The sequence below is a fragment of the Mesoplodon bidens genome (assembly GCF_964165515.1).
Source record: "Mesoplodon bidens genome assembly, chromosome: 4".
Lineage (NCBI taxonomy): Eukaryota > Metazoa > Chordata > Mammalia > Artiodactyla > Ziphiidae > Mesoplodon > Mesoplodon bidens.
This window is the reverse complement of record NC_138160.1, coordinates 65,466,990-65,492,365: the sequence shown is the minus strand read 5'-3', so window position 1 is coordinate 65,492,365 and position 25,376 is coordinate 65,466,990. Positions and strand designations below refer to the sequence as shown.

The following is a 25,376-nucleotide window of genomic DNA, read 5'->3' as shown; positions in this document are numbered from 1 at the left end:
TCATGTGCTCAAAGGAAAAGGGAAAAAAGGGAGAGCGCTTTAGAACAGATGAAATTGGGCAGGGCAGGCACAAAGGAAAGAACACATCAGCAATGAAAAATATTCTCAGTAGCTACCAAGATGTGTCTCTAACGGTACCTTTTTCACTCCAGGGGAGCACAGGATGAAGATGAGGAAAAGCTAATGTGGGATTTCAGAAACCACTACCTCTCCCCAAAATAGCACCTCACCTACTTCTGATGCGTGAAATGCCTTTAAATAGATGTAAAGCATTTTCATTTCACAGGCAGAAACAAGTCACTCAAAGGTCACTTAAATAGCAGTCTTCAAAGATGACAAAACAAAAGATACAGGTTAATTTTAAAGTTTACCTTTAGAAAAATTAACAAAAGTTGCTAAACTCTAAAACCAATTACCTAGACATGTACACACTACTATACATAAAATAGATAACTAATAAGGACCTACTGTATAGCACAGGGAATACTACTCAATACTCTGTAATGACCCATATGGGAAAAGAATCTATGGGTTGGCCAAAAAGTTCCTTCAGTTTTTTTTTTTTTTTTTCTCTTGCGGTACACGGGCCTCTCACTGTTGTGGCCTCTCCCATTGCGGAGCACAGGCTCCTGGACGTGCAAGCTCAGCGGCCATGGCTCACGGGCCCAGCCACTCCGCGGCATGTGGGATCTTCCCGGACCGGGGCACAAACCCGTGTCCCTTGCATCGGCAGGCGGACTCTCAACCACTGCGCCACCAGGGAAGCCCTCCTTCAGTTTTTAAGTAAAAATAAAAGACATTTTTCATTTTCACCAAGAACTTTATGGAACAACATATTCACCGTTTTGTTCCACTAACTTCTGCCATTTTTCAGGCAACTTCATAATTCTATCTTCCCAAAACTTTTAATCTTTTTTAGCAAAGAACTGTTCCAGGTGCCTTTTATAGTCTTGCAGGGAATTGAAATTTTTTTCCACTAAGAGAATTTTGTAAAGACCGAAGTAAATGGAAATCTGAAGGTGCAATGTCTGATGAATACGGTGGATGAATCAGAACTCTCCAGCCAATCTGTAACAGTTTTTGCCTGGTCATCAAAGAAACATGTGGTCTTGCGTTATCCTGATGGAAGATTACACGTTTTCTGTTGACTAATTCTGGACATGTTTCATAGAGTGCTGCTTTCAGTTGGTCTAATTGGGAGCAGTACTTGTTGGAATTAATCGTTTGGTTTTCTGGAAGGAGCTCATAATAGAGGACTCCCTTCCAATCCCACGATATACACAATACATCACCTTCTTTGGATGAAGACCAGCCTTTGGTGTGGTCGTTGGTGGTTCATATCGCTTGCCCCACAATCTCTTCCGTTCCACATTATTGTACAGTATCCACTTTTCATCACGCATCACAATTTGTTTTAAAAACAGAACGTTTTTGTTATGTTTATGTGGAGAATCGCATGTAGAAATACGGTCAAGAAGGTTTTTTTCACTTAACTTATGTGGAATCCAAACATCAAAGCTATTAACATAACCAAGCTGGTGCAAATGATTTTCAATGCTTGATTTGGATATTTTGATTATGTCGGCTATCTGCTGTGTGGTATAACATTGATTGTTCTCAATTAATTTCTCGATTTGATCACTATCAACTTCAACTGGTCTACCCAACGGTGAAGCATCGTCCAGCGAGAAATCATCAGCACGAAACTTCACAAACCACTTTTGACATGTTCAATGTCACAGTACCAAAAACTCAAATGTTCAGCAGGTGAATAGATAAACAAGTTTTGTAGCAATTCTACTGAACAATAAAAAGGAACAAACTACCAATACACTCAAAGCATGGGTGAATTTCACAGGCATTATGCTGAAAGGGGCTGGACATGAAAGAGTACATACTGTAATGATTCCATCTATGTGAAATTCTGTAACAGTCAAATCAGATCAGTATTTGTTTGGAGTAGGAGGTGAACGTGGGGAGAAAAATGACTGCAAAGAGGCACAGGGAACTTTCTGGGAAGATGGAAATATTCTGTATCTTAATTGGGATGGTGGTTATATTGATGTATATATTTATCAAAATTGATTTGACTCATACACTTAAAATGTGTAAATTGTATTGCATGTAAATTATACTTAAGGTTGATTAAAAATTAAAGCTTTATATATTTGCCATATATAATTAATAGCTGAAAAATTTTCTATTAAAAAATCTGAACATTTTGGTACAGATGAACTGGTTTGCAGGGCAGAAATTGAGACACAGATGTAGAGAACAAACGTATGGACACCAAGGGGGGAAAGCGGGGGTGGGTGGGGGTGGAGGTGTGATGATTTGGGAGATTGGGATTGACATGTGTACAATGATGTGTATAAAATGGATAACTAATAAGAGCCTGCTGTATAAAAAATAAAATAAAATTCAAAACAAATATCTGAACATTTAGACCAACAATTCCTGTGCCAGTGTGTATTTCAAATACATTTTTGGAATAAGATTCTAATTCAAGTATTTATTCAGCAAAAAGCAATGGTGCAGAGAAGGATCTCATTTTGAAGAAAAACATTTAACTTCAAAAAGTACATTCCATATTTATATGCTTTGAGATGATCATAGTTTAAATGTCATCCACTATTTCACATACACACAATCATCCTAACACGAAGCAAATTTTTACAAAATAATTTACGCTTCCTGTGGTTCAAAGACATTTTTATTAATCACAAAAATCACAAAATCTTTACCTGACATTATATGCCCTCGAGAAAAAGCAAAAGAAATCCTACTTTTCTGAGAGTCTTATATAATCCTGAAGAGAATGATCAGCATTAAAACATTCTCAGCTTAGTGGAAATTCATCTCAAACATTTTTTTCATGCATGATTAAAAGCATTCTCTCAGTGACAGACACAAAATCAAGACCATTTCACTCGGATCATACGCCTTTGAGTTCATTAACAAGCTCAAGCCTGCCTCAGACAACTTAAAATAACCAATCTTCCTAAACTGATATTTTTCTCTACAAATAACGAACTCTGATATTATCCCAAGAAACAGCTGCTTCAAAAAAAAAATAATAAAATCAACAAATTGACGATCTGGAATTCATAGTACATGAATAACTAACTGATGTTTCCTTTTCAATTCAACAAATCTTCACTACAGGAATAAATGGAAAAAAGGAAAAAAGGAGTTCCTTGCTGTGTGTTATGGGCTGAATTATGTCCTCCTAAAATCCCTATGTGGAACTCCTAACCCCCAATACGTCAGAATGTGACCTTTTTTTGAAGACAGAGTGCTTACAGAGGTCATCAAGTTGAAGTGAGGTCATTAGGGTGGGCCCTAGTTCAATATGACTGGTGTCCCTATGAAAAGGGGAAATCTGGACACAGACACACACACAAAAGGAAGACTGTAGCAAGAAACATAAGAAGAAGATGGCCATCTATGAGCCAAGGAGAGAGGCCTGGGAAAGCCTTCCCTCACAGCCCTGAGAAGGAACCAACCCTGCTGGAACCTTGATTTTGGATTTCTAGCCTCCGGAAGTGTAAACCAATAAATTTCTGTTTTTTAAACCACCCAGTCTGTGGTACTTTGTTACATCAGTCCTGGCAAACTAACACAACCCTACTAAAGGGCTCAGTATCTATTTAGAGATGCTTATAAACAAATCACTAAAATACCAAGTAGATTGAAAAGAATGCCTGTGGTAGTATCTGCCAATTTCAAGAGTGTAAATATTCTCACCATGGATGATTCTAAGCTACCAAAGCTTACCTGAAAGAAAATTCCATGGAAATATAACCATCCATTCTCACAAGCCACTACAAGACAAATCTAGCACAGAGCAAAAACACAGGCATCAGTATTTAATACACAGGTGATTTCAATGTACAGCCAAGGCTAGAATCCCAACTGAAAATTGCAGGACAGCTTCATAAAAGCAATAAGACTGTTAAAATACAGACTATTTTGGAAGACAGATGAGGAGAAAACACACCACACCACATAAGAATAGCTTAAGAATGGCAAAAAAACAAGTGAAGAATGAAAAAAAGAGCTAATATTTACTGAGCACGTACTATGTTCTATGCACTGTTTTAAACCCATTATATGTATTAACTATCTTAATCCTCACTACTACTCTGTGAAAAAGTTCCATTATTATATACCTGGTTTTGTATAAGAAAACAGAGCCACAGAGAGGTTAATAAGATCCACAGCTAAAAAACGAAAACAAAGACAAAAAACCAAGGAAGCTAGGATTCAAACACAGGTTGTCTGGCCCCAGACTCTGTACTCAGACCACTGTCCTGTGCCATCTCTCATTGTACATGACATGTTTAGAACACAGCAATTAGTCTAGTGCAACTAGAGCCCAGAGAAAGGGACAAGGGACTGGACAGGAGAAAGTGTGCCATACTCCTGGCTTCATGTTACCTTACTTACGCAATGGGTTTTCAACTCAAACTCTTGTAAAATCAATCAATTTAACCTTCTTGCAAAACTTGTTGTTTAAATACGTCCAATCAAATAGAAAAGTCTGGAAGTGAAAATCTATCTGTAAAACAAAATCACCACCTCTTTATTTATATGTGAAAATACGATTTAGACACAAGGATTGTTTAGCAGGCAACAAGCACCTGTCATCATTCAGGAGCAATTAGCGTGGCCCTAGAGCCTCTGAGAAGGAATGCAGGAAAATCATACACATTCCCTAAGCTACAAAGAGAATTCTGGAAGATGAGGCTGCACTCACTAAGCTCCTGGGGCAAAGACAGCACCACACATGAAAAGCCTAATTTTTCCACTTCTGAGGTTAGAGGAAAGACACCTATAAACACTTCACATCACTGAGGCCCCGGGGGACCAATGAATTCCACTACTGTTTCCAACATTTAGCCAGTATTTAACTCTGGAATTGTTCTTTAAAAAAAAAATGCTTTTTATCTATGTATTTGCAGAGCATTGTAAAATATCAGCATTTTGACAAAGGTAGTATTTTAGTATATAAGATAATGGCAAAACTGAATAAAACACATACCCTTTAAGTAAAATCTTTGCATTGTCAGTACAGAGGGAAAGATAAAGTGAAAGGAAACAAGCAAGCAAGGAGGGAGAGAGAGGCTTCTCTCCTTTTACAGGCAAATACTTTAATGCTCACAGGGCCTTGGAACTAACCTAAAGAAGCTCTTTCTTCAGCAGCCCCAGAAAAATGACAGAATGTGTTGAGAGGCTAAGTTCTGTGTCTCTCTGTAGCAATAAGTAGGTGGGAAGGAGGTAGAATATGACAATCAACCTGAAGGCCAGGCTGTTCCCACTGTTCTCCAGAAGTGAGAAGAAATAGGATTTTATTCTGGGTGGGCAATCTCTTGTCTTGCTCAATTTAATCACCCACATGTAAACTCTGTGATATCCGGGGGTTGAGAGTTAAAAGTTATATAAAGACTGTAAAGTATCCTTACCGATACATAAATGACTGCCTGACTTGGCAACCAGGAATTGCTTAAAAAGGGCAGTAATCACTTTATCAAGTACTTCCAAACTCCCAATATTTTAGTCAGAAGCAAACTAGTTTTTACATTCCTACTTGCAAAAATTATATCTCAACAGTATTAAACACCTGTCACTTAGTGGCTTATTGGAACAACACACATTTATTATCTCACAGTTCTGTAGGTCAGAATTCCAACGGTCTCACTGGGCTGAAATCAGGGTATAGACAGGGCTGTGTTCCCTTTCTGAAGGCTCTGGGAGAGAATCTGGTTCCTTGCCCTTTCCAGTTTCTAGAGGCAGTCTACGTTTCTTGGCTTGTAGCCTCTTCCTCCATCTTCTGAGCCAAAATGAGTGGGTCAAACACTCACAGCACATCACTCTGACTCTTCTGCCCCCAACCCTTCCACATTTAAAGGACTTGTGATTACTAAGCCCACCTGGATAATCCAGGGTACTCTCACTACCTTAAAATCAGCTGAGTAGCTCCATTATTTCCCCTCTGTCATTTAACCTCACATATTCACAGGTCCTGGGTTTGGGACAAGGTAATCTTTGGAGACAGAGAGACAGATACATGCATATATGCATACATGCTACTAGACCACCTGTGCCTGATTCCTCCCTATAAAAAATTTATAATTTATAAATTACACAGTAATTACTATAATAGTAATTACCTCAAAGGTTTGTTGTGAAGATTACATGAGTTAATATGAGTAATCATCATTGAATACACCTGGTATATAGTAAGAGCTACACTATCTTTTACAAACTCTTTAGAATTTCTTTTTTTTTGGCTGCACTGGGTCTTTGTTGCTGCATGTGGGCTTTCTCTAGTTGCAGCGAGCGGGGGTTACTCTTCGTTGTGGTGCATGGGCTTATTGCAGCAGCTTCTCTTGTTGCAGCACACGGGCCCTAGAGCGTGTGGACTTCAGTAGTTGCAGTGCATGGGCTCAGTAGTTGTGGCTCGCAGGCTCTAGAGCGCAAGCTCAGTAGTTGTGGTGCACGGGCTTAGTTGACCCGCAGCATGTGGGATCTTCCCAGATCTTTGAACCTGTGTCCCCTGCATTGGCAGGCAGATTCTTAACCACTGTGCCCCCAGGGAAGTCCCTACAAACTCTTATTTCATCTTTGTTTAAACTTTTCTCTCGTTGTGCAATGTATTTTCTCAACACCTGTCTAGTTAAGTGTTGCCTATCCTTCTAGGCCTTCTCTTGCATGATGCTTCCCTACATTGCATAAAACTGCATTTGTCTAATACAGTAGCTACTAATCACACGGAGCTACTGAGCACTTGAAATGGGGCTGTTTGGAATTGAAGTGTGCTATAAGTGTAAAATACACATTGGATTTCAAAAACTTTGTAAAAAGGAATGTAAAGATTTAATATATAAAAAGGGATGTAACAGTTATATGTTGGAATGATATTTTGTATATATTGAATTAAATAAAGTATATTATTAAGATTAATTGCACCTGTTTCTTTTTACTTTTTAATGTGGCCACCAAAAATTTTAAATTACATATGTGATTCACATTACATTTCTACTGAGCAGTGTTGCTCTACACAGAATTATCCTCTCCCTCTCATGTACTCTCTTAGTATTTAGTTTGCTTTCCTATCACACACACTATATAATCTACTTTGTATGCAGCGATTTGTGTATGTGCTGGCTTTCCAAGTAGACTGGTAGCCTTTAATGGGCAAAGATCATGGATCTTCTAATCTCAAGAAGATCCATGGTAACTGTACTATAACTGTTTGTGAAGCTGAATGGAAAGGGAAACATTATTTAGCTAATGTGTTTTGTATACCTTACCTGATTCACTGTTAACAGGAATGACCAGAAGTCAATCTGTCTTTGAAGCAACTTTTTCTTGGGTTAAACACATGATTAGGATGTACAGCAAATGGCAAAACAAAGTTTCATAAAACAATACTTAGCTTATTACATACAATGCACCCATCTATCTTTGACTCTACACTATTTTATTTCTTTTTTTTAAGTGGTAATTGCAACCCATAAGATTGTTTTCATAGTCTGCTAATGATTTGTGACCACAGCTCCAAAAGCACTGCCTTGATGGGTGGGTCAGGTGCAGGCCTCCCTGGCTGGACACAAACAATCTTAAAGATGTCATGTGATACTCAGCACTCCCCTGATCTCAATGGCCCCACCAGGTAAGGACTAACGCTGTGGTGTGGTCATGGTCCAACATGGCCATCAGGGAAGACACAGAGATCCACTCATCATGAATTCTTCTCTCCACCAGCCTTCCTGTTGGGGCTGGGGGCAATTTAGTACACAATCTAGTACAGAATCTAGTACAGTGTGTTCAGGGCCCATGTCCACTCCCATGAGATGGAGAGCCCAGCTCAGCATGGCCAAGAGAGTTGATCAGAGCTGAAGGTACAAAGTAACAGAAAGAGCTCATGATGGTGCTAAGGGAAAGAGTCCTAAGAACTTGTCAGAGTTTTCTGAGCTGCTGTTGTGTGAAGGGGCTCCCAAGCAAGCCTGGAGAAACACCATTAACCTCAGCATTATGTATATTAAATCAAATTATATATTGAATCAAATACTAGACAGGTATTTTCTTTAAAAAGGTGAAGGGAGGAGGGGTAAGGAAGGGAAGAGGAAAAGGGAGGTAGGGAAGAAAAATGGTAGAGGGAAAAGGCAAGCCAGGACTTCATAGACTTTTATCGCTCTAGGGATGAAGACTTGGGTTAGTGGTTAAAAAGAATCCACAAAAAGAGGATGGGAGGGAGAAGAACTTCCTGGCCTGAAAATAAGAGATAAGGGAATAATTTCAGAGTAATCAACAAAAATAATGGAAATTAGTAAGAAATCTCCTTTCAGCAGAAAGGTTTGACAGGAAGGAGTCATTGAAAAGACTAATGGATAAGTCTGCAACCACAAAGGCTACGACATAAGCAAGCCTGGTGGGGAGGCGGGGTGCGCTTTGAACCAAGGTTTTGATTTAAGGTAGACAGTGAAAGGAAGCTTTGTTAGAAGGGAAGAAAGTGAAATGAATCTTTGAACTATGAAGAGGGAAAGGGAAGAAAAATAACTGAAGAGATCCTAAGGACAGATGGCTACCTTTTTTAAGAGTTCAATTAAGGAGATTTTTGTACTTCATATTGCTATTAGGTTATATCTTAATGATGGCAGGAGGTGGACTTATCAACATCAAATAGGACTGGAGATCTAGTGGGCTTTGCCACTAATTACCTTGGTGATCATGTAACTTCAGAATAAAATGTTTTAGTTAATTAGGAGACTTTATGAAATTAAATCTCCAACCCCAAACGAACAGGTAATTTACAAAAATCAAGTAAAAGTAGTAGAACAATTCTGCACATCTCACACAATTGCTTCCCAACTTTCTGTTCAAGTGGACTGGCCCCACCTTGGGAGTTCTCTGTAGTAATCATTCCTCCAGACTGCTCAAATTCTGTTTTTTCCTATTCTACTACTATCAATAAACCTATAACATGTACACCCCATTATTCTTTTAAGATAGAGATATCCCTGAGGATTTACACTCAATGAAAATGCACAAAGACGCTCACTATTTAGATAAACCACACAACAAACACTCTTGTAGAATATCTATTAATTTATCGTGTTTTAAATTCTGGATTTTCATATATATGAGTTAAAAGTGCTACCCATTAAGGGCTTCCCTGGTGGCACAGTGGTTAAGAATCCGTCTGCCAATGCAGGGACACGGGTTTGAGCCCTGGTCCAGGAAGATCCCACATGCCGCAGAGCAACTAAGCCCCTGAGCCACAACTACTGAGCCTGCACTCTAGAGCCTGAGAGCCACAACTACCGAAGCCCGGGCACCTAGAGCCCGTGCTCAGCAACAGGAGAAGCCACCGCAATGAGATGCCCATGCACCGCAATGAAGAGTAGTGTCCACTCGCTGCAACTAGAGAAAGCCCGCATGCAGCAACAAAGACCCAACGCAGACAAAAATAAATAAATAAATATTTTTAAAAAGTGCTACCCATTAAAAGTTCTAGCTAGAGATGTAAAAACTATCTGCACCAAGAAAACTACTGAAAATACAATGGCATTTCTACCAGAGAAGGAATTAATATAATTTTTAAAAGGAAATCAATATAAAACAGATTTTTAATATATTAAGACTTCCTCTTTAAATGTTTGCCTTGAGACACATTTTCCTACTGTGTATTAGATTTATTTCTGCTACTTAATCCACTACCATATCTACTACCACAATCAATATTCTAATTTTGAATTTTCTAAATAGTGAAGTGAAATTATTATATAATAAATAGAATGAAACAGAATGGAAAAGGAGCCAACTTTACATTTTATCTTCTACTCTAGAAACAAGGAATAAAGAAAACAAGAAAAACAGAACAGAAAGAGAAAAAAAACAAAAAAAGATTTCCTATGAGCATCACAGTAGAAAAAGTTTCAAGTGCCAGAGATGAGGTTGGAACCTTGCTGTCAAATGATAGGAAATTAATATGGTCTTCCCAAAATGAGTTGGCTATCCTCATACATTTAAATACACATTTACCATCATATATCCTGTACGAATTTCCAGCTACTACAACAATCCCTTCATGTTTATAAAACCCAATTCATTTTTCCTAAGAAAAACAAACAGGAAATATTCATTATTCTCCTTATTCCAAAAGTTACTTGTTTAGTCATTCACTCATCAAGCATTTATTAAGTACCTACTATATTCAAGCTACTATAATAGGTCCTGGGGACACAAAAGATTATTATGACACAGTTTCTGCCACGAGCCATCCCTTCTCGGTTTTTTTCTGAGGATACTCTTAATCCAACCCCTCCTTAATATTGTTCTCTCTCCACTGTTCCAACCTTGATTCTCTTTCAGTTCCACTTTATACAATCTTTCTCTCCAAACCCCACATCTGTACTACCTTAGGCTGCTACACTCACCCTGCCAGGGCAGCCAACCAAACTAGTTTCTTTTCCCTGAGAAAGCCACACTCTCTCAAACCCCCATCAGCCTGGCTGTCATTCTCGAGTCTCAATTCTGGCATACTCTTCTGGGAAGCCTCGCTTAACTGCATAGACAAAGCTTCGTGTTCTTATGCTACCAGTGACTCTATAAGACCATAACATTTGGCACTTTTGTTATAACTGTTCGTTTCCATGACTACCAGCCCTGTAGACTGTAAGAATCTGGAAGGTAGGGACCTTACTCATTTTTGTATCTTCACCATCTAGTAATAAGCTTGGCACACAATAAATATTTTTAAGAGTGAATGAATGAATGAATGGATGGATGAATAATAATGTGCAAATCAGAGGATGGATCAAAAGGTGAGAATCCACTGCAAACATCTATCAATACAAATATTTCTTAGGGATAAGAAAAGAATAATCAATCAGAATTTACTGCCAGCTATCTAAATTAATAAAATAAACTTGAAAGTGTAATAAAATACCTCAATTAGGAAGGTCAACTACTATAAAAAATGGAGACAAGCCCAACTCCAGGGAGCTTAAATGCCCTTTCTGGACCTCAAATACATAACCTGTATTTCTCTTAAACTCTGGTTTGGATTTTTTTTCATTCAAGCAATGGTCCTATTTATACTGGATTTAGCTCTAACACTCATACAGAACCTAAATGACAAGAAGCAGATAAACATGACATACACTGCCCCTAAAGTGTGCTCCAGCATGTTTCCCCTACCTCAGTCATTCCTCCTCCACCTTCAAGAATGTTCCCACATCTGGGGCTTCCCTGGTGGCGCAGTGGTTGAGAGTCCGCCTGCCGATGCAGGTGACACGGGTTTGTGCCCCGGTCCGGGAAGATCCCACATGCCGCGGAGCGGCTGGGCCCATGAGCCATGGCCGCTGAGCCTGCGCGTCTGGAGCTTGTGCTCCGCAATGGGAGAGGCCACAACAGTGAGAGGCCCGCGTATCGAAAAAAAAAAAAAAAAAAAAAAAAAAAAAGAATGTTCCCACATCTGCAAGTACATCACTACTACAACTCAGTAGTTTTTGGTAAACCAACCCACTATTTTTTCAACACAAATACCAACTTAAGAATCTTCCTATGCCGTAAACATTTATGAAATCACCGGTTTGATTCACTAATTATACATTTTTAATATACCTTAAATAAATATTTAACTATGAAAGTAAAGAATATTTATTTGTGAACTGCTTGGAATTCTATCAAGTAAGTAAACCAAGTGTGACTCGGCTCCACCAGTGGTGGCCAGTGCTCAGAGTCACCCACTCCCAACCTTCCCTGTTCCAGGGCCACTCCTCTTTTGACCTAAGACTCTACACCTGATTTATGCCCTTCTCCAGGCTCTCTGAATTCACTTGGTTTTGAGTTTCCTTCAATTCTTTTCGAATTTTAACTTAAATACTTAATTTTTTTTTTTGGTAATAAGCAATAAAGGAGAAACTCTATAAAAAGCTAATATGACTTAATCCTCGTGACAGCACTCTGATGGAGGACTGGTCAAACTTCACTACGGTTATTTTTTGTCTGCTCAGATTGTTAATTCACCAAAGAATGGAAGAAGGACTTTCCCCATTGGTTGTGCTTTTAAAAATGTTCTAACATGCTTAAACTTTAGGTGATACCAAAACAAATTTTAAACTGTTTTAAATTATAAAAAATTTGAAAACGGAGTTTTCTTTTTCCCTGAGTCAGACTCACCCCACGTACAAAACTACAGTAAAGATTTGCACATTGGATTATCAACATAATCCAAGTGCTTTTTAAATTTTATTTTAATTAAAGTAATATCAAGGAAGCAAAGTTCATTCATACTCAGAACAATCTCTAAAATAAGATCTTGATTAGAAGCACTTCTGCTCTGGGAAAGAGGAGTAAACACACCTTTCCCTCTTTCTCCTGCTGAGTACAACTCCCTGGACATTATACATAAAACAAATAGAAGACTCTCTGAAAGGCAGACAGAAAGCAGACCAGCAGGGAACTCGAGACCTGAGGAGTGACACAGAGGTGAGTCCCCTGAGTTTACTTTTGCCACATATATCCCAGCCTTGGAGGTGAAGAAGCTGACAATCGGGAGAGGCCAACAGGAGCAGGCAAAAAAGGTCCAACAATCCTGCTCTCCCCAAACACCCAGGAAAGGTGCAGCCAAGCAAGACAGAAAACTCTCAGACAATAACCACTCTACTCCAGCCAAACACCACAGAAAAAAAATGTGGTCCAACTCCACCCATGCTAGCAAAGGCCAAGGGGGGAACCTAGACTTCCTTTCTCACCAGACTGATAAATGGTATCAACTGGTCACAGTTGGTTTTTAGCCAAGTATAATTTTCTAAATGTCATGCAGCTTCAGAAAATTTTAAGAGTTAATATTGTAAAAAAATAATACACACCACTCACCATATCATTTGCAACAGATGGACTACAACCACATATCCCTACTTTGTCCTATTTCTCTATCTGGCTCTTTATCCCCTCCCTTTATGTTTCTGTCTATCCTTCTTCCTCCAACTCCCAACTACTGACATTCTCCAAACTCTTTGATCTTATCCTTTTCTCTGTACAGTTTTTTCTTTTATGGGAACTGTTCATTTACTTTTTTTATCTCAACACTCGCACTAGGCCTCTTCTATCATGCCATTCTTTGCCCAGAGACCCGACTGCCTTCCATTAGGAGTCCACACCCCTTTGCTGGATTTTATGGTCCTTGACTCTCTCTTTCCCCCAACTCTCAACATGAAAGTTCTCCTCCAATCAGAAAAGTCTCCCCACTGTCTTCACACCTCCTCTAATATTTCCAGCCTGTGGGCCCCAGAGTTCATGTCGTTTCCACACACACAACATACTATCCTCCCTCCCCACTACCAATTCAAAGCCCCCTGTCCTGCAAATGCCCCCATGCCAGCCAACCTCCTCCAACAGGCCTTCCTTGGTTATGTCAGGGCCCAGAAAGCTCTCCCTCTCTGTATTCAAAGTTGACCATCATCTGCTCTGTCCATCTGACTTGCCTCAAAAATCAGTTTCTTTGAGAACTAGTAAATATTAATTAATATTTGTTTATTGTTTTCTATACCTTTCCTCTTGACCAGTTTTATAAACATATAACATCTCTAAGCTAAAGTGATCTTAACTGCAGTTAATACAGTGCTTAAAATCATTACTTTCCCTTTGTTTCTCTCTATAGAGAGAATGTAAGAATGTATACATTCTTACAACAAATGGAAAAGATAACAATTAATATAGTAAGACTAATTTCCTAAGAACCAAACTGAAATCTATAAACACACTTTACATAAGTGATCTATAAAATTTTACATAAATTATCTATAAAACATAATTCACTGAAGAAAAGATGATAGTTTATCATTATTGAGGAAGAATAACTTTAGCTTAGTACTATCTCTGACTAATAGTTATTCACTCTAAATTATCATACAATACAAATTAATTCTGTATCTAGACAAATAAAAATAAAAGTGAAGCTTTTCGTAGTCTTTAAATTGTTATCCATGGTATATGAAATGCTTTGGAGACCTCTTGTGGTCAAAGTTAAAAAATACAAAACAAAACAAAAAACCTAATACGTACTTAAAATGGATATCCTGTAATTCCAAGGCATTCTGCCTTTTCTCACAAAGCTTTATTATGTCTTCAGTATTAATAAAATATCAACCACTAAGTGACAAAAACGGCTGGTTTTAACTTCAGGTTTATAGTGGAAGAAAAAAAAAAGGAATTCTAAATCTGAGACTCAAGAACCTACCCATCACTATTTAAAACAAAGAAGAGGATACCACCAGAAACACAAAACAAACTTTTCTCCTTGAAAATTCAATGCTATGTTATTTACTGGTAGTAAATATGGAACAGAGTTTTGGCAAGCTCTGTTCTTCATACCCTAATTAAAAGCATTCCCAGGTTTCCCTGGTGGCGCAGTGGTTGAGAGTCCGCCTGCCGATGCAGGGGACACGGGTTCGCGCCCCGGTCCGGGAAGATCCCACATGCTGCGGAGCGGCTGGGCCCGTGATCCATGGCCGCTGAGCCTGCGCATCTGGAGCCTGTGCTCCGCAACGGGAGAGGCCACAACAGTGAGAGGCCCGCGTACCGCAAAAAAAAAAAAAAAAAGCATTCCCGATCCCCACTGCTAACTTTTTCTTTCTTTTTTTTTTTAAACAAGGCTAGGAATTGTATCTCAGGTTGATAAAGGCTAAATTTTATGGATGTTAAAGTGGACCCACTAGCATTTAGGGAGAAATTAAGGTAGGACCACACTTCACACAGTAAAGCAAAATAAAAGTGAATTAGAAGTTGAATGTAAAACTTTTTTTAAAATAATAAATCGACTAAAATAAAATATAAGTAATTATGTAAGTGTTTTCAGAATAAGGAGAGATATTTCTAAGCATAAAAATAATGGAATGCTACCATTAAGTATGGAGGCTTAATTGGTTCAGGCAGTACACTAAAAATACAGAGAAACAGTGAATTAATATATAATCAAAAATGTTTTTTCAAGAGAGTCAAAAAAAAAAAAGGAAATCCCCAAGGGCCAAAAGCCATATGAAAATCATAGCTGTGGATGGGAGATGACACCATAAAGGGCCATGCACAGAGAGTAGAATACGAAGGTCCAACATACTTCTAGTAGGAGGTCCAGTGGAGCAGAGGGGAGAGGCAGTATTCAGAAAGATAATGGCAGATGGGAATAACAGAAAAAACAGCTTCCATCTATAGAGAGCTTTCTATGCTGGGTGCTGTTTCAAGCACTTTGCCTTTATTTTAACTTATTTAATCCTCACAGCAATCCTATGAGGTAAACACTCTTACTTTCTCTATTTTACAGAAAAGGAAACTGAAGGACAACATAATTGAGTAATTCAACCAAAGTCACTAAGAGGAAAGCCAATTTTCGAACCCAAACCCTGTGTCACAAGAGCCACACTGCTTGACCGTTTGACTTTTGAATCTCTACTGCTCCATTCTATACCTAGATATAGATCAACTTTAGACTACACAGAAATGTGGATTAATTGTTTACTGTTTAGTCCATTATGTGAATAAAATAAAAAATTACATGTGGTTAGTAAACACAGAAAAAATTACATAGTCCCAATGCTAACCAGAAAAATACAAATTAAAACAAGACAAAGGCAGTCATCAAATTTGGTAAAACCCACATATGACACCCAAACTATCTTTGGTATGCCAAATGGCTTTTGAATCTCATTTGATGAGTAAACATTTAGGAACATCCCCAGGCGATGCTGCCTGCCAGCCAAAAAATTCCATTTTGGCAATGTCTTTGTGGAATGTTTTAATATTTTATTGAATTTTGCCTTTATTGTTTTATAAAAATAAGTGCTTTGTGACCATCTAGAGGGGTGGGATAGGGAGGGTGGGAGGGAGACGCAAGAGGGAGGAGATATGGGGATATATGTATATATATAGCTGATTCACTTTGTTATACAGCAGAAACTAACACAACAATGTAAAGCAATTATACTCCAATAAAGATGTTAAAAAAAAAAGAAGACTTTCTAGTTAGAATGCTGTGATTATACTGTAGCTAGAATTGAATATATCCATTTTTCTGAGAATGAATAATAATCATAGTATGAGTTATGATAATATAGTCTCAAATATTTTGTCTAGTTAAAACAGTGTTTGCCACCAAAATGCAATAATCTATGCCAACTGAAGAATTCCCGCTTGTCTAAATTAATTTATACATTTGTCTGTTGGGCATAATATCTTATGTGATAGATTTCTAAATGATGTGCTGTTTCAAAATCTTAATGTGGTCTTCATTTCTAGCTGTTGTTCAGTAGTACTGGTTTGAATCATAGTATTCTACTAAAAATAAATCATAAATTGTGAAAATAAATAAATAAAGCTAAAAAAATAAGTGGAAATCAGAAAAATGAGAGTGTTGATTCAACTGATCAATTTTAATCTCAATTACATCTAATTTAATCAAATATACACTCAGGTATGAAGGAAAAAATTAACAAAATCAAAGATATAAAATATGGGAAATATAGTTTTAGAAGACTGTCTTTAAAATCTTTAGAGATTCTATTAACTTTTTTAGCCCTCCAAAGGCAGCATCCCTTATCAGTTTACTTGTCTGACTTTTAATTAACCAAGTTTGAACACTGTCAGAAAAGGATTAAGAACAAAATAAGGGGAATTCATGCAGAATTTTTCGTCTATCCAATTGGCAGAAATTATTTCAATGATCACTTCCCATGCTAGCAAGGGCTCAAACAACCTGCCTATACTATAGTGGTAGAAGTATAAATTAATATTACCAATTCTAGCAAGCAATCAAGAGTTTTCTAAATGTTTATACTCTCTAACCAATTAATTCCACTTTTAGGAATTTAGCTTAAGGAAATAATCAGAAATGCACACAAATATTTCTATGCATGGATATTCATCATAGCAATATTTGTAATACTGAAAAAAATGAATACAATCTAACAAAAGGGGAATAGATAAATTACTGTATGATCCACTGATATGACTGAATGTTATGTAGTCATCTTGTCTTCGTAAATACTCACTGAAATATTGGCAGATGCAATGATGTTCTCTAGAATTTGCTTCAGATAAATAATCCAGGGAGGGAGAGCGTAGAGTTATAGATGAAATGAGATTGGCTGGTTGAGAAATATTGAAGCTGGTTGATGGATTCATGGGGTTCACTAAACTATTCAGTATAATTTCATATACGTTTGAAATTTTCCATAATAAAGTAAAAAAATACATGGAGAATTAAAAAAAACAGAATACAAAACTGATTTTGCAACATGAATCAAAGTTTATAAACAAAAAATGATGATACACATACACAGAAATAATACACCAAGATGTTTAACAGTAGTTATCTCTGAGTTATAGCTTGTTACTTTTGTGTTTTTTTTTTTTAACTCTCAACTTTTCCTAAATGAATATGGACTAGTGTTACAATCAGAAAAACATATTTTGAAAGCTACTTTGAAAGAATTTCAAGTCAGATGAAAAAGGAACATTCAACTCGAAGAACAAAGAAACATACACAACTTCACTGAGTCAATTAATTTGATTTTCCAACTGATTTGTTAACCTATTAAATGTAAATCTTCGTGGGCTCTCCGGCCTAGTCTAAAGTCCAAATTCCTCAATATATAAAGTCCTCTTCACCCGAGCCCCAGCCCACCTTTTCAGTCTCTTCTCCCACCAAACTCCTTGGGTAACAGTACAGAATCTTCTCACCTAGGCACCTTCATGTCTGTCATGCAATACATCATGTTTTGGGAATCCAGTTAGGTCTCTACACATCTGCCTCTCCTACTGGATTATAAACTCTGCCAGACACATATCACAAGCACATCTTCTCCCTCCATACGCCATGGTGCCTAACATACTGCTTCATAAATAAGAGGAGTGACCATAGATCTAGTAAATTTAACTAGTGGACTCAGCCACAAATTGAAACTTGCAGCACAAATAAGGCATTTCCAAAACTATATAAACTTTCTAAGAAATGATTATCTGCAGAAACTGAAGATTAATTACCAAATAATATCATTTAATAATATCATAAGCCCTTTAATATCAAATAATTTCATTAAATATCATAACCCCCTTTAAAAAGAGCAACTTTTAAAAGCCTTCATTAAGGTGACATTAAGGGTCATTTTGGTTTTCTTTTTCAGAATTTCCACTACTACTGAAATATTTTTATAAAGAAAAATCATTTTTAACAACTTTATTATCAGTTTGGGAATCAGATCTAAGTTTCAGAATCAACATGAATTTCCAGCAATGTGCCAACTCACCTAACAGCTGTGGTCTTGTGGATGAGCATCTCTGTTTGCTGTGACAAGTCTGATGGAAGCAGAAGCTCCACTGGCTGCAGGCATAATATCCGAGTTTCTAGCTCTGAACGGGAAGCAGAGTCCTGGAAACTGTCGAACACAACCTCTCCTGTGGCGGGCTGCACTCCCTATAAACAAAAATATAATGGCACAGAAAAAATATATTTTTCCCCATTATAACTATGACACAGCATTAATAAACGTGGAAATAGTAAAGAGGACACTCACAAGTATGTACTTGCATTTCTAAAATGTTTGAAAACCTGTCTGCTTTCCAAGACTCTTAAACAGGAAGTCAGACTCACCAATCTAAACTATGCTAGATGGGATTTTAGAGAGACACTCTGAGTCCAACTAAGTCCTGGATCTAACACACCGGACTGAGTGACTGTGACAACTCATTAAACCCGCCTGGGCCTCAGGGTCCTCCTCTGTAACTGGGGATAAACCAGCCTACTTCCCTCATAGAGTTATTGTAAGGGTCAAATCAGAAAACAAATGAACACCTTCTAAGCTATAAAGTACTGCACAAATAGTGGCTGCCATTACTGAGAGTAAGAAGTGATATGTTTCTAGAAACCTGGCCACCAGAGTAGGAGTAAGGTACTATTTCAATATATAAAATTAATAAATAAAAAATATAGGGGGGATGGGAATGTCTGTCCTGAAGGCGAGGTTTGGGTGGCTCACCACAGCATCCACTACACAGCTTTTCTTTCTGGCATGTTAATTTGTTTACTGTAGTCACATTCTTTTGTTTTTTTTAATTAAAAAGATTTTTTTTTGGCTGCATTGGGTCTCCGTTGCTGAACGCAGATTCTTGGAACCTGACATGTTATCACTTTGAGACCGCTGGCCAGCTGCTCCTGACTTGGCCACATGAAGGCTCAGACTGTCCAGGTCTCTGAACTGAAGAGAACTAATACTATTAGCATATCTCTCACTACCATTAATGCAAGGTATTTCAATGAAGAGTATCAGGAGGACATCTACAAACCCCAGACTGGCATATACAAGTTCTGAGGAATGGTGGAACAACCCAATGTATCTGGGTGACCTTTGGAGACAGCTGAGACAGAGCTACAACAGGGCAGTGGCTGACACCCAACTCACAGCCCATCTTCTCCAGCCGCGTGGCGAATAGGGTCTTGGTGCTCCGGCAGGCTGTCAGGCCTGAGCCTCTGAGGTGGGAGAGCCGAATTCAGGACATTGGTCCACCAGAGACCTCAGAGCGCCACGTAATAACAATCTGTCAGAGCTTTCCCAGAGATCTCCATCTCAACGCTAAGGCCCAGCTCCACTCAATGACCAGCAAGCTCCAATGCTGGGCACCCCATGCCAAACAACTAGCAAGACGGGAACACAACACCACCCATTAGCAGAGGCTGCCTAAACTCATACTAAGTTCACAGACACCCCAAAACATACCACCAGATGCGGTCCTGCCCACCAGAACACAGGCACCAGTCCCCTCCACCAGGAAGCCTACACAACCCACTCAACCAACCTTACCCAATGGGGGCAGACACCAAAAACAATGGGAACTACAAACCTGCAGACTGGGAAAAGGACACCCCAAATACAGTAAGTTAAACAAAATGAGAAGACAGAGAAATACAAAGCAGGTGAAGGAGCAAGGTAAAAACCCACGAGACCAAAAAAATGAAGAGGAAATATGGAGTCTATCTGAAAAAGAATTCAGAGTAATGATAGAAAAGATGATCCAAAATCTTGGAAATGGATCAGGAATGAGGAATGAGGAAAATACAAGGAACGTTTAACAAGGACCTAGAAGAACTAAAGAGCAAACAAACAATGATGAACACCACAATAAATGAAATTTTAAATTCTCTAGAAGGAATCAATAGCAGAATAACTCAGGCAGAAGAACAGATAAGTGACCTGGAAGACAAAATAGTGGAAATAACTACCACAGAGCAGAATAAACAAAAAAGAATGAAAAGAACTGAGGATAGTCTCAGAGACCTCTGGGACAACATAAAACGCACCATAATTTGAATTATAGGGGTCCCACAAGAAGAAGAGAAAAAGAAAGGGAATAAGAAAATATTTGAAGAGATTATAGTTGAAAACTTCCTTAATATGGGAAAGGAAATAGTCAATAAAACCCAGGAAGCACAGACAGTCCCATACAGGAGAAATCCAAAGAGAAACACTTGAAGACACATATTAATCCAACTATCAAAAGTTAAATACAGGGCCTCCCTGGTGGCGCAGTGGTTGAGAGTCCGCCTGCCGATGCAGGGGATACGGGTTCGTGCCCCGGTCTGGGAGGATCCCATATGCCGCGGAGCGGCTGGGCCCGTGAGCCATGGCCGCTGGGCCTGCGCATCCGGAGCCTGTGCTCCGCAACGGGAGAGGCCACAACAGTGAGAGGCCCGCATACCGCAAAAAGAAAAAAAAAAAAAAAAAAAAAAAAAAAAAAAAAAGTTAAATACAAAGAAAAAAATATTAAAAGCAGCAAGGGAAAAGCAACAAATAACATACAAGGGAATCCCCATAAGGTTAACAGTTGATCTTTCAGCAGAAACTCTGCAAGCCAGAAGGGAGTGGCAGGACATATTTAAACGGATGAAAAGGAAAAAGATTACTGTACCCAGCAGGGATCTCATTCAGGTTCAACAGAGAAATTAAAGCCTTTACAGACAAGCAAAAGCTAAGAGAATTCAGCACTACCAAACCCGCTTTACAACAAATGCTAAAGGAACTTCTCTAGGCAGGAAACACAAGAGAAGAAAAAGACCTACAATAGCAAACCCAAAACAATTAAAATGGTAACAGGAACATATGTATCAATAATTACCTTAAATGTAAATGGATTAAATGCTCCAACCAAAAGACACAGACTGGCTGAATGGATACAAAAACAAGACCTGTACATATGCTGTCTACAAGAGACCCACTTCAGACCTAGGGACACATACAGACTGAAAGTGAGGGGATGGAAAAAGATATTCAATGCAAATGGAAATCAAAGAAAAGCTGGAGTAGCAATTCTCATATCAGACATAATAGACTTTAAAATAAAGAATACTGGGCTTCCCTGGTGGCGCAGTGGTTGAGAATCTGCCTGCCAATGCAGGGGACATGGGTTTGAGCTCTGGTCTCGGAAGATCCCACACGCAGTGGAGCAACTAGGCCCGTGAGCCACAACTACTGAGCTCGCGCGTCTGGAGATTGTGCTCCACAACAAGAGAGGCCGTGACAGTGAGAGGCCTGTGCACCACGATGAAGAGTGGCCCCTGCTCGCCACAACTAGAGAAAGCCCTCACACAGAAAAGAAGACCCAACGCAGCCAAAAATAATAAATAAATAAATAAATAAATAAAAATAAAGACTATTACAAGAGACAAATAAGGACACTACATAATGATCAAGGGATTAATTCAAGAAGATATAACAATTGTAAATATTTACGCACGCAACATAGGAGCACCTCAATACATAAAGTGCTGTATATGCTAACAGTCATAAAAAGGGAAATCAACAGTAACATAATCATAGTATGGGACTTTAACACCCCACTTTCACCAATGGACAGATCATCCAAAACAAAAATAAATAAGGAAACACAAGCTTTAAATGACACATTAAACAAGATGGATTTAAATGATATTTATAGGACGTTCCATCCAAAAACAACAGAATACACTTTCTTCTCAAGTGCTCATAGAACATTTTCCAGGATAGATCATATCTTGGGTCACAAATCAAGTCTTGGTAAATTTAAGAACACTGAAATAGTATCAATTATCTTTTCTGACCATAATGCTATAAAACGAGATATCAATTACAGGCAAAAAACTGTAAAAAATACAAACACATGGAGGCTAAACAATATGCTACTAAATAACCAAGAGATCACTCAAGATATCAAAGAGGAAATCAAAAAATACCTAGAAACATATGACAATGAAAACATGACAACCCAAAACCTATGGGATGCAGCAAAAGCAGTTCTAAGAGGGAAGTTTATAGCAATAAAATCCTACCTCAAGAAACAAGAAAAATCTCAAATAAACAACCTAACCTAAAGTAATTAGAGAAAGAAAAACAAAAAAAACCCCCCAAAGTTAGCAGAAGGAGAGAAATCATAAAGATCATATCAGAAATACATGAAAAAGAAATGAAGGAAACGATAGCAAAGATCAATAAAACTAAAAGCTGGTTCTTTGAGAAGATAAACATAATTGATAAACCATTAGCCAGACTCATCAAGAAGAAAAGGGAGAAGACTCAAATCAACAGAATTAGAAATGAAAAAGAAGTAACAACTGACACTGCAGAAATACAAAGGATCATGAGAGATTACGCCAAGCAACTCTATGTCAATAAAATGGACAACCTGGAAGAAATGGACAAATTCTTAGAAAAGCACAACCTTCCAACACTGAACCAGGAAGAAATAGAAAATATAAACAGACCAATCACAAGCACTGAAATTGGAAACTGTGATTAAAAATCTTCCAACAAACAAAAGCCCAGGACCAGATGGCTTCACAGGTGAATTCGATCAAACATTTAGAGAAGAGCTAACACCTATCATTCTGAAAACTCTTCCAAAACAAAGGAGAAGGAGGAACACTCCCAAACTCATTCTACGAGGCCACCATCACCCTGATACGAAAGCCAGACAAAGATATCGCAAGAAAAGAAAACTACAGGCCATCTATCACTGATGAAGATAGATGCAAAAATCCTCAACAAAATACTAGCAAACAGGATCCAACAGCACATTAAAAGGATCATACACTCTGATCAAGTGGAGTTTGTCCCAGGAATGCAAGGATTCTTCAATATACCCAAATCAATCAATGTGATAAACCATATTATCAAACTGAAGGAGAAAAACCATATGATCATCTTAATAGATGCAGAAAAAGCTTTTGACAAAATTCAACACCCACTTATGATAAAAACCCTCCATAAAGTAGGCATAGAGGGAACTTACCCCAACATAATAAAGGCCATATATGACAAACCCACAGCCAACATCGTTCTCAATGGTGAAAAACTGAAACCATTTCCTCTAAGATCAGGAACAAGACAAGGTTGCCCACTCTCACCATTATTATTCAACACAGTTTGGAAGTTTTAGCCACAGCAATCAGAGACGAAAAAGAAAAAAAGGAATCCAATTGGAAAAGAAGTAAAACTGTCAGTTTTCAGATGACATGATACTATTCATAGAGAATCCTAAAGATGCTACCAGAAAACTACTAGAGCTAATCAATGAATCTGGTAAAGTAGCAGGATACAAAATAATGCACAGAAATCTCTTGCATTCTTATACACTAATGATGACAAATCTGAAAGAGAAATTAAGGAAAGACTCCCATTTACCATTGCAACAACAAAAAAAAACAAAATACCTAGGAATAAACCTATCTAAGGAGACAAAAAACCTGTATGCAGAAAACTATAAGACACTGATGAAAGAAATTAAAGATGATACAAACAGATGGAGATATACACCATGTTCTTGGATTGGAAGAATCAACATTGTGAAAAGGACTATACTATCCAAAGCAATCTACAGGTTCAGTGCGGTCCCTATCAAACTACCAATGGCATTTTTCACAGAACCAGAACAAAAATGACCCCGCAGAGCCAAAGCAATCTTGAGTAAGAAAAATGGAGCTGGAGAAATCAGGCTCCTTGACTTCAGACTACACTACAAAGTTACAGTAATCAAGACAGTATGGTACTGGCACAAAAACAGAAATATAGATCAATGGAACAAGATAGAAAGCCCAAAGATAAACCCGCACACATATGGTCACCTTATTTTTGATAAAGCAGGCAAGAATATAGAATGGAGAAAAGACAGCCTTTTCAATAAGTGGTGCTGGGAAAACTGGACAGCTACGTGTAAAAGAATGAAATTAGAACACTCCCTAATACCATACACAAAAATAAACTCAAAATGGATTGAAGACCTAAATGTAAGGCCAGACACTATAAAACTCTTAGAAGAAAACATAAGCAGAAGACTCTATGACATAAATCACAGCAAGATCCTTTTTGACCCACCTCCTACAGAAAGGAAAATAAAAACAAAAATAAACACATGGGACCTAATGAAACTTAAAAGCTTTTGCACAGCAAAGGAAATCATAAACAAAACGAAAAGACAACCCTCAGAATGGGAGAAAATATTTGTAAACGAAGTAACTGACAAAGGATTAATCTCCAAAATATACAAGCAGCCCATGCAGGTCAACATGAAAAAAGCAAACAGCCCAATCGAAAAATGGGCAGAAGACCTAAATAGACATTTCTCCAAAGATATACAGGTTGCCAACAAACACATGAAAGGATGCTCAACATCATTAATCATTAGAGAAATGCAAATCAAAACTACAATGAGGTATCACCTCACACTGGTCAGAAGGGCCATCATCAAAAAGTCTACAAACAGGGGCTTCCCTGGTGGTGCAGTGGTTGAGAGTCTGCCTGCGGAGGCAGGGGACACGGGTTTGTGCCCCGGTCCGGGAAGATCCCACAAGCCGCGGAGCGGCTGGGCCCGTGAGCCATGGCCGCTGAGCCTGCGTGTCCGGAGCCTGTGCTCCGCAACGGGAGAGGCCACAACAGTGAGAGGCCTGCGTACCACAAAACAAAAACAAAAACAAAAACAAAAAAGTCTACAAACAATAAATGTTGGAGAGGGTGTGGAGAAAAGGGAACCCTCTTGCACTGTTGGTGGGAATGTAAATTGATACAGCTACTAGGGAGGACAGTATGGAGGTTCCTTAAAAAGCTAAAAATAGAACTACCATACGACCCAGCAATTCCACTACTGGGCATATACCCTGAGAAAACCGTAATTCAAAAAGTCATGTACTACAATGTTCATTGCAGCACTATTTACAATAGCCAGCACATGGAAGCAACCTAAGTGTCCATCGATAGATGAATGGATAAAGAAGATGTGGCACATATATACAACGGAATATTACTCAGCCATAAAAAGAAACGAAACTGAGTTATTTGTAGTGAGGT

At 38.3% G+C, this 25,376-nt stretch overlaps 1 protein-coding gene across 1 annotated transcript in view; it reads right to left on the bottom strand.

Moving 5' to 3' along the window:
- MSH3 (mutS homolog 3) overlaps nucleotides 1–25,376 on the bottom strand; it is a gene marked incomplete at its 5' end in the record, with an annotated part of 184,857 nt that overhangs the window by 136,158 nt on the left and 23,323 nt on the right. The window contains 1 exon segment of the mRNA XM_081231819.1: nucleotides 18,315–18,481. Coding sequence (XP_081087945.1) covers nucleotides 18,315–18,481 — 167 coding nt within the window.